The following is a 17,273-nucleotide window of genomic DNA, read 5'->3' as shown; positions in this document are numbered from 1 at the left end:
TTGGTAAATATTTTTCTCTGTCCCAAGTAACCGTTCCAGAAGTCTTTGCGAAAGTTAACTCGACCCAGTTTCCTTCTGGTTTTTAAAGTGCCGATGTCAAAGTGATATGGGCATCCCCGCGTTTTGGGCATCCCCATTCCCAAAACCCTAGTGATATGAGCGTCCCCTGTAACCCTAACCCTAACCCAAATCGCTAAGGTAATATGAGAAGGTGATGTCCATATCACTAGGATTTGGGGAATGGGGATGCCCAAAACGCGGGGATGCCCATATCACTCGACGCAGTTTCCTTCTGGTTTTTAAAGTGCCGTAGTCACATTGATATGGGCATCCCCGGGTTTTAGTCATCCCCATTCCCAAAACCCTAGTGATATGGGCATCCCCTGTAACCCTAACCCTAACCCAAATCGCTAAGGTAATATGAGAAGAGGATGTCCATATCACTAGGGTTTTGGGAATGGGGATGCCTAAAACGCGGGGATGCCCATATCAATGTGACACCGGATTGCTACCACAGAAAGGAAAGCGTGACTTGAACGGAGAACAATAATGTACCGTGACTGTAATTAAAGTGGTGTACTCCTCCAAATGTTGTCCTGCAACTTTTCATTTATCTATGTGGTTAGCCTAAAATCTTTCCCCTTCCCGCTGGAATTATTTAAAGCATGTTAACAACTTCTTCACTACTGTGTTGTTGGAGTCTTAACTACGTTTCAGAATACTTCAAATTTCTTGCTATTTGGACTCAAATGTAGAAAGGACAATTGTATTTTTTTTTTTTCAACTACTTTTACGCCTTCAGCTTACAATTTACAATTAAATTTTGAAAACAAATTAACAAAAGAAACTACACGCCCAACGCCAAACTTTCTGACTGGGATTTGACTGCAGCGTTAATCAAACAGCCGTTAACTAAACACAAGAACACTCGTTAAGTGTAGTTTCGGCGCTAGTTAGTGTTGATTAAATTGACACCCGCCCAACCCATTCACTGAGTGGACAGTCGATAGTCAAGGGCCATTGTAAAGGTGGCCGTTAGTAGAGAGGAAACTCAGGTTCGACTGCATTGTTCTGTTACATTAGAGAGAACATCGGGTCTTCCATAGGCATTGTAAACACTAGCCTTGTTAGGGCGTCCAGGCGAAGGAGACCTGACACTGAATATACGTACACTATAAAAACTAGTCTAGAGGTCAAACATTGTTAATTATGGACTTTGGTAAAGGTAATTACACTGTATTATCATCCAGCTACTGCTATTCTCTCCAGAGCGTCACAGGATCTCATTTCCATTGCATTTGCTCGATCCATTAATTGTTGATCGCGCCAAAACCGCGCCCGAGCTCGGACTTCCTCTCCTTAAACAAACATATAAACAACGTAATTAGGAAAAGTGAAAACAAAAACGAAAAACAGCCACTAAAACGGGTAAAAGAGTTTTCAACAGGGACAACTTTCACGCACGGAGACCTGGGAACGAGTGTACCAACAACACACCATGTGCAATTTTTCAAAACAAATTTTCAGAATTTGTCTTCTTATTTTCAATAAAATCTCTTCTAATGATCTCTCAGTAGGTGCGTGTGTTGTGATTGGTCAATTTTTCGGGCCGGTAGCTTATTTTCTCGCTCGGTTCCCTGTATTAAGGATCCTTGTTTTTTTCTGTTGATTTAACGATTTCTGAGGTTTTAAAAAAAACACCGAAAGAATGCCGAGAACGCAAAAACAGAAACTTGAGTCAAAGCTGGATTAAAATTTCAGTAGAAGAACGAGAAACGATTCAAGTGTCAAATCAGCAATTTTTCGAAGAATTGGACGCATCTAAGTATATATATAGTCATATTTTCAATACCTATCTTTATTTTCGCATCTAAATCAACCGTATAATTATTTAAAAACCATCACTAAGGGACTTAAGGTCCAAGATATTGAACACAATTCAAAGCATACCATCAAATATCAAACAAGATAAATCTATATTTTACATTTGTTTAAGGTGTATCCTAAATGCGGATTAACGTGATAAATGTACCGTCTCGACCACCACTTAATCGAAAAATAATTTACACATAAAGTCGAAAAAGTTAAGCGACAGATCTATCCACAAGAATCAAGTTTATATGCAAATTTTCACAGCTTTTAAAATATTGCTTTGAAGCGAAAAAATATCATAATGCTTGAACAGCTTAAGTTGTTGAGAGCAAAACGCGCCTTGCCTCGCAAACAAGCTCTAGCAATTCAACCAACAGAGACATTCTTTGGTAAGGGAGAGAAAAAAGCTTAGTTTAGACTTAAAGGCCCAAAAAACTGACGATTAAATATAATAACAGCAGTAAACACAGGGCTAATATTTATCTTTGGAGCCGGATTGAAACATGAGAATACGGTATATTAGAGCACAATTTTATGCCTTAAATCAAAATCACAGAAAAACAATGAAACAACATGATATTCACAGATTCGCAAGTAAATAAACTGGTGTTGAATCGAAACCCAGTATGCAAAAGTATAATCAACCCAGAATCAACGCATCGTGTCATTTCGCAAAAATATTCAGCCAGGCAGGGACTGATTATTAATTTTATTCAACTGCAAAGAAAAAAATAAAAATATGGAAATGAGTCCTCAAGGTTTTTATGAAGTGGAAAAATTATTTCAAATTACAGACACAATCGCGACCATTAATAATTCAAAACGCAAAGGTTTTAAAAATATATTTCATTCTGGTTTGATAAGGGAAAATGAAAAAAAAAGAGAGAAAAAATTAATATGAACGAAATCGAAAGACATGTCGTATGGATCGAAAGCCGAAAAGAGATGAACGCACGAAGTATTTGTTTGAGGCAAATTTTTCACATGATCTAATCGCCGACTGGATAACTATAAATGCTAATCTCTCTACAACGTCACAATATTTCAAAACATTGTTTATAAATAATCCTCGATGTCAGCCACCGCGGTCTCTGTGCAGACTATGAAGCGGTTTCATCTTATATTCTTGATTACACCCTGCCCAACTCCATGAGAGCCTGAACTCAACACGTTAAAAAAGCGACGCTGCAGATGGAAAACCCCAAAGAAACTTCATGCTGTTGATTTTTGGCAAGAAAAGGCGACACTAGTGCGTGACAATCTCGATTTCACGTTCGCCGACGGCTTCAAGAATTATTAACCTAAAATATCAGGTTTCGTCTCACGAGCAGTAATCTTTATCCGCTGTTTCTGCGAGCAAAACACCAGCGAACGCTTGAGACATCGCTTTTTTCGACTCCTTGGGTAAATATCAAGCGAGGAAAACTGATATCTTTTAGTGTCAAGCAGTGGCGATAAAAGCAAGGGAAAAAACCACAAGGATCGCTGGCAAAATATCCGGAATTCGTCTCGACAGAGCTGCGGTCTTTAAGAATTTTAACCAGATATTTTTATCGTTCCTTGGCAAGAGGAGTTAGCAATTTTTTTAGTTGTCGTCTGACTATCGCTTGGAAAAGAAATTTTCGCAACAGTCAAACGGAGTCACACCAAAGAGGGGAACGACAAAAAATAACAACAGAAAACAATATTCGCTGAAGAAATACGACATCCGGCATCTCTTCGGCGAAACGTTGCACTTTCCTGTTCTTCTTGTGACAAGAAACATGGCCGACGGAGTTGCAGTTGTTACTGATAAGGATACAGACATCGAGAGGAAAGTAAAGTGCGTTTTTCTCGGAGATAACGGCACAGGGAAGACATGTTTGTTATTACAGTTGTGTTACAGCTCTAACAATCTGTCGCGGAAGCAAGTGGAATCCTTCACAAGCGCTTACATCGCTAACATCGACATCAACGGGAAAATCTATCAACTGGAATTGTGGGACACTGAATCACAAGAGGAGAAAGCTGCAGCAAGGCAGGGAAATTATCATGAAACCGATGTGTTCTGTGTATGTTTTTCTCTCGTTGATGTGGAGTCGTTTAAAAACGTCGAAAAGAAATGGTGCAAAGAGGTCAGACAATTCGCACCAAAAGCTCCCATAGTTCTTATAGGTACAAAGCTGGATCTCCCTGGCGAGCAGAAAAAGCGCGGGAAAGGTGGAGGCGGCCAGCACCCAGCGGAGGTGGTTACGCAGAAGGAAGCCAAGAAAATGGCACGAAAAATAGGTGCATTGAAGTACATCGAGTGTTCCGCATTAAAACAGCGAGGCTATGTTGATGTACTGAATGAGGCAGTGAGCGCTGTTACTACAAAGGCAACCAAGAAAGGAAAAGGAAAATGCGTCATTTTGTGAAAAATCGAGAGGATGAAAAGAAAAATAAAGGCAGGTATGCATCAATTTGCGACTTCAGGAAGTTTGAAGCTTTCAACTGAAATGGCGTGCTGAGAAACTTACTTTAAAGATAACGTGAGTTTTGACAAAAAAAAAACAAGGAAATGTATTTCCGTCAGTTTGTGTTTGTTCGCTGAACATTTAACGAAAAAAAAATCCGACAAGGAAAAAAGGATCCAATATACAGTCGGGATGGAAATTATAGGTTTTGCAGATTAAAATGTTTTCTTCCGTTAATACATCGGTAAGATAAATGACGATTAAATTAATGAGTGCATGTCGCCAAGAAATTATTTTTACCGATAAAAGTCAAACAAAAGAAAAACCAATACAGGTGTGAATTATAAAATAAACGAAAAATGTAACTTATTAGAAAATTTTAATGAAAACATACTAGGGATGTAAATAAAAATAACGATAATTGTAGCAAAGCTGAGTGATTAATTGGTTCAATTAGGAAAGATATAGAATAATAATAAAAACGAAAAATAAAAAAAAAACTTTAACATTGCAACACCTGCTTGAATTTTTAAGACACGATATTTCCGGGAAATCGAACAATTCGAGACTCGAGAACTGTATACAGCACGCGAGGTACTGCTACTTTTCACGGTAAAAGGACGTCGCTATAACTTGCCAGATACGCCTGTAGTTTATCGTTGCTTAAGAGGTGAACATTACGAACCTCATGGCGGTTTGAAATTCGCCTAACTTAGCTAGAGCCTTCCACGCTGACATTAGTGAACTTACGCAACAGGACGGGAGAAGAAAAAAGATGGCAAACCTTGTGTGACAAGCGTGACAATAACACTTTCCGCCAAACTTCACCTTCCTTTAAAAAGATCTTTTTGTAAAAGACCAGAAAATATTAATGTTAAGTGAGAATTACGACAAAACACGCAAGAAATAGCCCTGTCACGTTTGTCACACACAAGCGTTTTACCTTCCTCTTCTTCCTGCTGTCCTGTTGCGTAAGCTTACTAACATTCTTACAGTGTAGGTCTTTGTCACGCGCATGGAAAGAATGCGTGACGCGTACGAAGTACTAAGGAGGTCAAGACTTTGTCCGTCATATCAAACTGGCGGCCTCTCAAACTCATGATCACGCCTGTCGTGATACCTAAACGCTACTTGGAAGTTTGTCAGATCCATTAAAGCGGGTCCACGCACGACAATAAACGGCAATTTCACTAAAGAGATAAACATTATTTCTTTAGCGGAGATAAGACTTGTCAACTAGGATCAAGCCACAATTTAAGTAAAAATGCGTTTGCAAAATACGTTTGACTTTAAATGTTATATAATTATTCAAGTGAAGGAAAAAAAGCGTGTTCTTTTCTGTTTTGATATTAAAGGAACGGTATCCCGTTACTGCGCATGCACCAAACTTTGATTTTTGGACAGGATGTCGCGAAATCAAAAGATGTGAGGAGAGTAAGAGAATCTTGAAAAATCCGTTTGCATCGCGATTGGCCGGGTTCAATACGACACTAAAACTTCTCAGGATTACAGATCAATGATATATTGTTCCTGTTAAGTTTCTATTTGGGCAAAATCTGGATTTTTTGGCGTTACTTTTATTGCCGTTGGCCGGAGGACCAAAAGATTGGAAGCACGTTGATGCCGATTGAAGTCTTATTTCTTCTGCTAGCTTCCATACAAGCTCAGATAATTGTGAAAGGAATACGCAGAAATGAAACAGCAACAATAAAGACTGTAAGAAAGAAACCATTGAGACATTGATGTGACTGAGGAGATCTTGTGGAGGGGAGCTTCGTGAAGCAGAATGTTTTGCAACGACGCGTTAGTAAACTTTTAAATGAATCTCGCTACGGCCGACAAAATCGAACAAACAGGCGCTACACGTTTTGAAAAACTAGAGACATGAATCATAATATCATTCTTGACTAACCTTTGTGATGATTTATAGCGTTGAGATTGCATTTTTATTTATGTCTCTCAAACGTTTGAGGCTAGAACGCGAGCAAATCAGGCAGATATTACTGGACTTCGAGCGATTGACCTCTGACACGAGTTTCAAATTAGAAAATATGTTTTTAAAGCGAGCGGAACGAGAATTTCGGGTCACGAGGCGGCCCAGCTAGCGATAAAATCGCGATGAGTCTTCGAACCGCGAGCCAAATTTTTATATAAGACGAAAGACTTCTTCGAAAGTCTAAAATATTACTTGAGAATATAAACAACAAATCTCTGTCGGCGGTGCGGTCCGGAAGGAAATCTTGTCGAGTCAATTTGACAGTTCTATTGTCTTTTGAAGAAAAAACAGATGACACTCGCGCGTGCGCATAATCGTGACACTGTCCCTTTAAGAGCCACAGGAAGTACTATATACCTTAATTCTTCTTGGATACCGTTTACAAAACTAGGCAAGACATTTTTACATTCGAAAGGGAAAGCGCTTGTTCGATCGTAATCAGTCGTAACGCATTCGTTATCTTCTGAAATTTAGCATTAGTTTACATAACGATACTTAAAAATGAGCTTTATTTATGAAATGTTCGTTTCGAATGCTTTAAAGAAAGGGGTTCTTGTCACATTCTTACGAAGGCAAGCGGTGTCTTAGAGCGTGTAAAACAGCTAGCCAGTGCAAAGGGGGCTAGCCTGTGTAAAAGGCATATTTCGAGACAGAAGGGGAAAGACAGAAATCGCACGCACAAGAACGCGAAGGACTTCCTGTCGAAATCGAACGCTTGTCACGCAGACTAAAAACTACCGCAAATCCTCTATTAACCACCCTCTCTCTATTAAGCCCCCTCCCCTCCCCTCCCATAATTATTCTTCACTTATAAATGATACACTGTATTAATCAATCACGACTGTAAAACTTCGTGTGGACTGATACGGGATGATTTATTGATTTACCAACTGGAAGTTCGGATTTGATTCTGATCCGCGGCTGCAAGACCTCCACTCTTCTTGTACTTGAGCTTTTCCACTTAAGGAGAACTGATACCATCGTCTGTTCCGAATTAAATAAACCCTCCTCTCAAATACAGGGTAAGCCCCCGTCCCTGTTAACCCCCCCCCCCCCCCCTTCAAATGGGATTAAAATAAATAAGCCCCCCGGGGGGTCTTAATAGAGGATTGACGGATTTATGGTACGCGTACGGTGTAATTACCATACATTGACTGCTATTTCACTTCAGCGCTATCAACAAGGGCCCGGGGACGGGGATCAGTTCCCCCGAGAATTTCCCTGCTACTACAAGCATATCCATCCAAAAGGACGTCTAAGCTGTCTACTTCCCCGCCTGCTAATAAATTAATTCCATATAGACGGCAACTTGAAATTTTGGCGACGGCCCTTATTTTCGGTGTTTGCTCGAGGAGTTTAATAGAAGCAGAAGCAACGAAAAAGTATTCTCATACAAAACTGATCGACAGTTAGCACGTCCCCGTTGGACTAGTGACTAGTGTCACCTACACAGTTGTCCCTTTCGTAAAAGGTCGCTTCCGTCTCTAAGACACGTAGAAAATTTTTGACCTGTTTTTGAGAATGTTTCTTTTAAAAAGAAAAAAAATCCCAACCCAGGGTAGAACCTGGACCTCGAACCCGGACCATTCGTATCCTAATCTCTCTCTCTCACACTACCACACCGAGCAAACTGTCTTTGTTAACTGTTACATCAATAACAAGAGACCCTAGCCCTTTTCATAACTTTTAATGTAAATTCAACTTGGGATTCAACGTTGTTCTTTCTAGGACTATTCAAAAACGTACTATTTGCCTCATTGTAATTTAATCCTAGGAATACACTACATCTATCGTGACTAAAGGCTTGGTTACCAATCGTAGCATCGAACGTTAACCCTTTAAGTCCCTATAGTGACCAACATCAATTTTCTCCTAACAATTTTCATACACTGTCAAGAGATAAAGTTAAGAGAATTAAGAAAATGATCACTATAGAGAAAATTCCATGATCTTTTATCAAGTTCTCTCAACTAATTCATAAAGTAGATGTATGGAGATCAGTTTGGAGAATTTGTATGTGGATATTGGGGCTTAAAGGGTTAAAGTTTACGAAAGGGAAATAGACTTCACCTACCTGAGTAAACGACAAGACATCACTACCTAAACTATTTTATTGTACTTACTATATTGTCTTTCTCTAAAACACTGTGACTGAAGTCTGCTGATGTAATCTTCTTCTATTCTTCTTTCCAGACTCTTTATTTTATCCATGTATTTTTCCTCAAATCCTTCCTGTAATAAAATCAAATGAAAGAATAATTAACGAGCAGCCAAGTTGTGGCAACATTAGGACTTTTTCCTAGAGAATAACTTTATCTCAGGAGTGGCAACTTCTTTCGTGGAATTATTTACTGTGGGACTGACATAGCCATGGAGGAGTAGGTGGGCAGTTTCCTAGAAACGTACCATTCAGAAGAGTGGCTATAAAATTTCCCGTTTAAAAGTTGCGTTGGCCACTTTTGAGGTCACTTGTCAAGAACTTTTCGTATTTGCTATATGCATCTTAGAATGTACGGGTGGTAGTATTTAGCAGGTTTACCGTTTCACACGGTGTTTTTCATCACTCTACAAAACTAAATGAATTTTTTGTTGAGTCCTGACCTTGGTCACTTTTTGAACTGAACCGGTTAAAGGACTCGGATTAAAGTAAGACAAAAACTGAACGTTAGAAGAAAAAGATTACTAGGTAAGGGCAACCAGTAAGTAAAACGTCCCTAGTTCCTACCTGTACGTAGTAGCTTATTCTCCGTCGCGCCGTTTCTCTCTGAATATAATAAGAACTGAAAAAAATAAAAAGACCTGACTTGTTGAGCGTGAATAAGGCAGTTTGAAAGCAGGTAGGAAGGGTGTTTCGCGTTGGGGGGAGGGGTATATGAAAGCCGAGGAGGAACTTCAGACTTCAGACTTCAGACTCCACACTTTAGACTTCAAACTTACCAAGTTTGAACTCTGGATTTCTGATTTTTTACTTCAGACTCAATTTTGACTTTCTGTGTACAATGTAAGTTCCTTCCGCAGTTATGTTTGGTACTTTTTAGATTGTTGTCCAAAGTGATGCCGAGCTGAATCTACTTTTTAATTAAATGAAAGAGCTTAACAGACGTTTACTTTGTTTGTATAGGTTATCATTACTCGCCATTTTAAAAATGCATGTTTTGCCCCTCGAACGAGTGACGAAGCCGCATAAGAACGTCAGCATTCGAGGCTAGCAGTGACCCAGTTCTGCCCGGGCTAAGTAATGTTTTCTTCATACGAACGTGGCCTGAGACCGTCCTAGCTCCGGATTAGAGTAGACGGTAAGCCAAATCGGAGAGAGACGGCGCGTTTTAAATTTTATCCGGATCTGTGTGACGGGGCTTATGTACATATACCTACCAAAATGGTAGGCCGTTGCTCTAAATAAATGTCAAGTGGAATTTATGAATTCAAAAATAAGTTCAGCCAACATTAACGTACACTTTCTGTAGGCAACGAGGAAGGCACCTCCTGCACAGCGCATAATTTAATTATCGAGTGCAGTAGGGTAGCCTGGATCGGACCAGTAACCCTATCCCTGCCCTTTTGTCAATTAGTGATATACAGGAGTTAATCCCCGGAAAGCTTCATTTAACTTTTTTTTCTGTAAAAAAGTTAGTACGGTTATTTATACTGAAGGAGATTCAGCCCTCTTCCGATAGGAAAATGATAAAACTTCTTACATTTGATAACTTGTTCCCGCCACTACAACATTCTTGCCAAAACTCGTAGTAGCAGAATGACGACGGCTATCACGTTTTCCCGCCAAAATGACGCTGGTCCACGCGCGAGCACTACTTAGTATTGAGAAAATCTCGTACTCCTAGTCCTCCTCGTCCTTGAATCTAAATCTCTCTATTGTGCTTGTATTACTTACCCTGTCCTTGATAAGGAATAGGGTGGATCTTGTAATAAGAAGCTACTCATCACTGATAATAACACTAACAATATGATTGGCAAAAACTGGAACAATGTCTGCACCAGAGGCTGAAAAATAATGTAACGAGAACAATCATTTGAACGTATTATTCACTGGCAAAAAATAAAAAATTTTGGAGCAACTTCAGGCACTTGTTAGCCTCCCACGCAGGCATTTTTAACGAGCTCCCCTAAAAGCGCCTGCACGGGAGGCTAGGCACTTGTCGGAACGTTCAAAATAAAGAGCGACCGTGGTTAAGCATTTAGAGCTCTGGACTTAGCAAAATGGAAGTCCCGAGTTCAAGTTCCGCCCTAACAGGTACATGTAGCTGGATTTGTTCTCGATAGTCTGGAGTTGAAATACCCAGCTACACTTGCAAATAGCCAGTTGGGATTCTTAACCACGTAAAATTTGTACGTTTGATTTGAATGATTCGTTTCATGATCCTTTTTTTTTTTCCTTTCAAAATAGGGACATTCAATGAGATGCAAATAAGTGGCCAGGTATTATGAAGTTTACTTATACATGTACCACATTTTACTATCTGTACACGTAAATGAGAGGCACTGAATGTTCATAGCATAATTAATTAACAAACACATGACTTGTACATGTAGGAAAATATACCAATACATGTAGTCCCTGGATGTGCAGGTTCACCAGACAGAATACTAATAGAAGTTACACATACACAATGTCATGTACTCTGAACACAGTCATATACAGTGCCAAAAGTGAACAGCATCAATTTTTCTCCCAACAACAGTGATTTTGTTACAAATAGTTATGGTGAGACGTGGGACTCATCTTGTGAAAAATCATGAGTCCCAGTCCAAAACCAATGAGTCAAAGTTACAAAAAAAATACGAGTTAAAAAAATGAGTCCCAAATTGAAAATGATTGGGCTTTTATGCACATTGTAACCAGACAGTTAATCTGAAGACAGACTCCAAAACTCTGTATTACAGTATAGTGAAATTAAAATATAGTCCTTCCTTTATAAAGTGCAACACAGGCTAAAAGAATGCATCATTAAATGACAGCCATAATAAACTGCCAAAGAAATTACACGAATTGGATATTTCAACTAATACACCGGTCAGATCGCTCGATCCATCTTTGCATCCTACGGTATGCATTCCATGAATTAGTTTGCATCCTTGGGGATTTTTATGCTTCAGGGACACAGGATGCAGAGGTAACAAAATCACTATAACAATAATGTTTATCAAAATGAACAGTGTACTGTACATGTTGCAGTTAATTTTTATCTCAGGTACCTTTTATTTTTCTTTTGTTTGTGGGTATGGTAATGTTTGCTAAACAACAGAAAAAGAAAAATTACCGGAGATCAACAATTCACTACAACATACGATGTACATTTAAAGTAATCAGGAGACAAGGACATAAAAATTTGTTAATAAAAATAAAGCTGAACTAGGGGAAAATGCTTTAATCTTATATCAACTTCTCTCAACTAATTGTTAAAGGAAATGTATGGAGATTAGTCTGGAAAATTTGTATGTGGATAATGGTAGGGTAACGTTAACTCACTGGTTCATTGTCTTCCTCTTCATGGTGCTGCTGATGTGCATGTCGCCTTCCTTGTTGTCTCCTGTGGTAATACATACGTCCTACAAAGATGACAAAAATTTAAAATTTATTAACTATACAAAGAAAGCCGTGAAAGCCACAATACAAGTATAGAGTATAGAGTATACACTTGGTGAAAAAAAGGCCTTCTTACCTCCTGACATAGTTGCACCACCAAATCCACCAAAGAACATATTAAATAACTCTTCAGGAGTAATATCAGCTACATACATAAAAGAGACAGAGGTTATCAAGGTCACAAAAATCCTGTAAGGTTACAGTGGCATTTATAATTTATTGTCAATGTTCATGTATGTGCACATTGTACGTTTACTACTATAGTTATAAGAAACTGTCTTGTATTTTCTTATATTTTTTTCTCACCCTTTTGCTTCTTTAGACAACAGTGGAGCAAACTTAATAATTTTATACTGAGATTTTATTAATTTCGTGATACCCTTACAATGTACATTTTTACACACTGTAACAACTACATGTATAGAATTTGTAACAGAAACTTTTACAGTCCATTTATTATACAGTCTACATGTATTTATTTCATTATGCTGCATAAGTTGAGTATTATTTTCAACATGAACATAAGTACATCAATATGCAACATGACAGGCACCGCACTACACTTTTATCTTTAACCTGGATGCCAGAGACTTTTCATGCCTAGTTTCTGTCTTTTAATAGTTATTTCCGTCTTCAGCTGAACGTATGTCAGCTGACTCCCATAAATAACTAAAAACCTCTAGTACCCACAGGGCTGCCAATAACGGCCAGTAGCTGGCCAAAACAGCTGGTAAGTTAGCCATCCTTAGCCAGCTACTTTCATCTCTTTCTACCATACTGCTAACAAAACAATTCAAAAGCACCATGGAATAAAATATTGCAAAGTAACCATTTCCCAGTTTTAAATAACATTGAAAGCATAATTATTTAAACAGGTTTAGATCTATGAAACGTTTGAACCAAGCTATTTCCCTAGTGGAACGCCTGGGACATTTCAACGGCATTGTTCCCAGTCTTGCCTGTATTCTGAATATTGGAAACAAAATGGCGTCCACAGTGGAAAATACAGTGTACTTCTTGAAAACCTCTGGAAAGGCCATTTCCAAGACTCTAAGTTTCAAACTGTTGCTAGGTACCTCGGCCCACAAGAACTTGTGCCTTTGGTGCGAGTTACAAAGCTACCTAAAAAATTCATTATCAGCCTGGTACTGAGAAACGTTTTGACAGCCCTGTACCCAGAGAGATCACTAACCTTCAAAACCTCTTGCATAATCATAACGGTCCCTGTACACTTGTGGCTGAGGATTCTCATCACCAAACTGATCATATCTCCTCCTTTTATCTGTGTCAGACAATACTGCAAATGCATTGCCGATTGCTGTAAGGGAGAACAGAACATTAAACTCTATGAATAGTACATTTAACAGTAAAGATAAGGACTCAAGAAGTGCAAAGGAAAATAATATTAGACTGTCTGATTTACGAAATGCTTTTTATTAAGGAGGAGAAACCAAGCTTAAACACACAATCAGATTTCATCCAAGCAAAACTGTTTGTTTAACAAATTTTCATTTACACATGCAAACATGTTACTTTTGTTCTCTAGTTTATTTTGTCACTTTAAACCATATATATTAGGTCAGTTTTAAGCTTTTGTCTTTGTCACTTGATAATGATGTCATGGCAACATCAAAATTTTGCCCCAGTGTTAAACTTTTTTTGGTTATCTTTATTCTTAAGAGTTTAACAAAATTTAATTTCATTCGAATAGTACATTATCAGCAAATTATGCTAGCTAGGGTAATCTCACAAGAAAACTGTAAAACACATTAGACAATGGTCATTCTTAATGGGTCATTTTCATCATGACAACATTAATATTATTTTGACTACATGTACAACTACCAGAATTCATCTCGTTTTTGCTTTTGTCAATCCGTAAATTAATGAGTTTTAAAAAACAACAGCCCACAGTATAAGAAAACAACAGACTGAAGGATTCTGGTAGTCATCGTAAAATGAAATCATTGAGCATTGTCCTATTGAGGCACATGTAAAAATGTAAACAGGGCCTAAAAGTAACTGTACCAACCTTTGAACGCTTCTGCTGCCCCAGGAGCACGGTTTTTATCTGGGTGAAACTGTAGTGCAAGTTTTTTGTATTGCTTTTTCAAATCAGCCTCTGAAGCATCTTTACTCACTCCCAAAATCTCATAATAATCTTTACATTTCTTGATACTAAGAAGAAGAGAGAATGACGTGAAGGACATGTATGACATAGTATTTCATCCTTTAATGTGTGGCAATGCATGAGGTACACGTACATTTTCTACGTACAAGGAGAATGACATTATTAATACAAGCACCCATAGACAGGGCTGTCATTAAGTGGTGAGGACTGAGGTTTTCCCTGGCTACTTTTTAAAATGTGGCCCATGGCTACTTTCATAGGAAAATAGAAGAGAAATGAATTATAACCAAGAGAAATCACTAGCTGTCTGATTCCCTGCGTACTTTGTAGTACATGTATTTACCCGGCAACTTGAAATCTTAGTGACATCCCTACGTAGATAATTTTTAAATAGGATTTAAAAATCAACACATGGAGGTTTGACTGTAATTCAGTTAAATCAGTTACATTGACTGTGCAGCAGTTCAATTTTCACTGCATGACAACCATGTGTGTCACACAACTCTATATGCTAATTCTTAAAAGTGCCAAGAGTGAATAACTTGTGGCCCTCAAACTACGAGTTAACCCTTCAAGCCCCAATATCCACATATAAATTCTCCATACTGATCTTCACACATTTCTTTAAAGAATTAGTTGAGAGAGACTGATAACAGATCAAAGCATTTTCTCTTTAGTGATCATTTCATAAATTCTCATAACCTAATCTCTTGACAAGGTATGGATGTTGTTGGGATGTTGTATGGATGTTGTTGTCACCATTGGGACTTAAAAGGGTTAATTGGTATTTTCACCCCGTGATGGGGTGGAGAAGGAGAAACATCAACTTACTTTTTGACAGCCTGAAGCTGTTCTTGTGTATAGTCTTTTTCCTCACTGGCGGCTTCCCGATTTGCAGAGCCATTTGCTGATCTGTGACGTACATTCTCCTTACTTTCCTTGTTTTTGTGAGTACCTCCAGCTGACATGCCATTCTTTGATAAGCTTTCAATTAACTCTAAAAAACAGAGTACACATATAAATAAAATGAAATGAATATGAATGTTTCTTCTAATATTTTTGATAAGACCTTTGGCACTCCTAAAGCACATAACTTCCGAACTAACTGACATAACATGGGCCACACTTTGTCCCAGATTTGCCATCCTACTTCCTGTCTTCTTTTTTTCAACTGTGCACCTTCAGGTAGTCTTGGGTCTTCCTCTTCTTTTTTCTTCTGCTGCCCAGGTAATGCCATGTCTCACTATAAATTAGGTCTCGTACCTTGACATTCTACATGTATGTGTTGGGTCTTTGTAGCTTCTTCTGCCTCATCTGCAATGTTCTCCATCCATTTCCTTTTATCTACTTTTTAGTTCATCTTAATTTCTCTGTTCTTTTCTGTTTAGTTTGCCCTTACATCTCATGTAGTTGCCTCTTGACTCCTTCTGATTGTGTGACCAGAAACGTTTTATTGATTTCTCCCCTTTGACCTACAAGGTTACTTGTTTTCTCCAGTGATCAACAGGTTCTCTTCCAAAATCTACCTAAAACTTACTGTTTCTGCACTGTCAGTGCATACACTCTCCATCGCCTTAAAGTCCTCTGCCAGCCCTTAATCCACAAGCACCTGGTATCCCTTCCACAGGATTATGCTACATGTCTTGAAGATGTTTTTATTTTTCAGCTTGGCAACTTTACATGTACATGTACAGTAATTCCTTTCTTTCCCTTTGGTTGGTTCCTCAGTCTTAACTTGACTGTTGTGCATACAAGATAATGGTCACTTCCAATGACTGCAGACCTCTATACCCTAGTGCAGTGACTGGCATAAACTCTTCATTTAAACGCGGACATTATTTTCAGTGAATCTCTTGAAACGTTCACAACTGACTTCATGTTTCGTGTTCAAAAGTTAGATATTGAGTTGCAGAAAAGCACGTGGTTCTGTGTGAGTTCAGTTTTATTTACATGTATGCTTGTTCATTCAACTATTAGCAGACAAGGCACAAAAAAACTTGCGAGTATTGTTCACGTTTCATTTAGCCTTTGCTAAATTCGACTTCTATTTCGTTTTATTTAGTGAATTTATATATTTGGATTTCAGTGAATTGCTTGTTCTTGTAATAAACCAAGTTTACAGTTCAGTGCATCTCAACTTTCACCTTGCTGTTACCATTAGTAGTGAACATTGGGTTCCTACACCTAGTGTCTTTTGCCAATTTCCTGCATCTTTTCTTAATTAATACATATATCTGATCTATCTGATTCCTGGTTATCCCATCTGGCAATACGACTGACATAAAACTGTGGGAAGGGGGTTCCTGTGATAACTACATTTTAGCTGTAACAGTTATGCTTAATTATCATAGTTTAATTATTAAAATCTGGAATTTTTTGCTCCTTCCTCAAAATCAGTGAATACAGCTTTTCGTTATAATTCAAATACATTTTTAGGAAATTTACTAGGGATAAGCAACAAGTGATATAAGCTTATCTAAGCAAGGATATATTCAAACTGACAACGTGTATATACACTGTAATATTCAGCTGTCGTCAGGCCTATCTGTTCGTGACTTTAGACTTGAAACAAAAGTTCGACGAATTCAGAGCAAATGTGTCATATTTGGCTTAAGAGCTCCTACCGACGTGACGATGTAGTTTAAAACAAACATCAAAGTAGAAAAGTGAACAAAAACTAACACGAAAAATTTTTGCCGGTTACGACATACAACTGTTTCAGAAAGTGAGCGCTAACTTTAAACAGCTTTCACTCATGAACACAACACGATTTTCACCAACCTTCGACTTCTTTTGTAGGATACAGTCGCAGAGATTTCTCAAGGAGTTTTAAAGCCTTTTCCTTGTTCCCTTCGTTAAGACATTTCTCTGCAAGTCGACGACATTTTAAAGCATCATCTTTGTTGCCCTCCATATTGATCAGTCATGTCTTTATTACTGCTCATGCGTCGCAGAGTAAACTAGTTTCCAGTCCTCTTCGTATTCTTTAGCTGAGACTCGGGGATTTACTTTTCCTTCGCGTTGTTGCGATAAAAGCTAGGACCTGAAAAGTCCTTAAAAACTATGGAGATGTTTTAACCTTCCCAAACGGTTTCGCAGTCATGGGTCAGCTCGAGTACATAAGAAGGAAACTCTATACTAGAATGCAAAGAAGATCATCGCAGTATAAAGACGGAACTTATGCAGGCCTGTCAGATCGAGCGGATCGTCCCGGACAACGGTCTGCAACGTAAC

General features: G+C 38.4%; 1 protein-coding gene across 1 annotated transcript; it reads right to left on the bottom strand.

The window, feature by feature from the left end:
* Positions 1-458: 458 nt before the first annotated feature.
* On the bottom strand, positions 459-16,961 carry LOC140946595 (dnaJ homolog subfamily B member 14-like). The gene is made up of 10 exons (XM_073395713.1): positions 16,821-16,961; positions 14,871-15,036; positions 13,941-14,086; positions 13,101-13,226; positions 11,985-12,053; positions 11,792-11,871; positions 10,196-10,305; positions 9,029-9,083; positions 8,427-8,535; positions 459-1,358 (listed from the first exon to the last, which is right to left on the bottom strand). The coding sequence occupies exons 1-10, from the start codon at positions 16,951-16,953 to the stop codon at positions 1,243-1,245; spliced, it is 1,110 nt and encodes a 369-aa protein (XP_073251814.1). The 5' UTR covers positions 16,954-16,961; the 3' UTR covers positions 459-1,242.
* Positions 16,962-17,273: the final 312 nt, after the last annotated feature.

The sequence above is a fragment of the Porites lutea genome, chromosome 8 (genome assembly GCF_958299795.1).
Source record: "Porites lutea chromosome 8, jaPorLute2.1, whole genome shotgun sequence".
In the NCBI taxonomy this organism is placed as follows: domain Eukaryota; kingdom Metazoa; phylum Cnidaria; class Anthozoa; order Scleractinia; family Poritidae; genus Porites; species Porites lutea.
The sequence above is the reverse complement of the archived record's forward strand: the minus strand, read 5'-3'. Positions and strand labels throughout refer to the sequence as shown.

Bases quoted from the DNA above. Each gene is read 5' to 3' on its own strand.
- LOC140946595 (XM_073395713.1), bottom strand. From the start codon at position 16,953: ATGGAGGGCAACAAAGATGATGCTTTAAAATGTCGTCGACTTGCAGAG. The intron at 13,227-13,940 runs GTTGGTACAGTT...TCTCCCTTACAG, and splicing joins GGCAGCAGAAGCGTTCAAAG to CAATCGGCAATGCATTTGCA. The intron at 8,536-9,028 runs GTAGGAACTAGG...ATTTTATTACAG, and splicing joins GAATAAGCTACTACGTACAG to GAAGGATTTGAGGAAAAATA.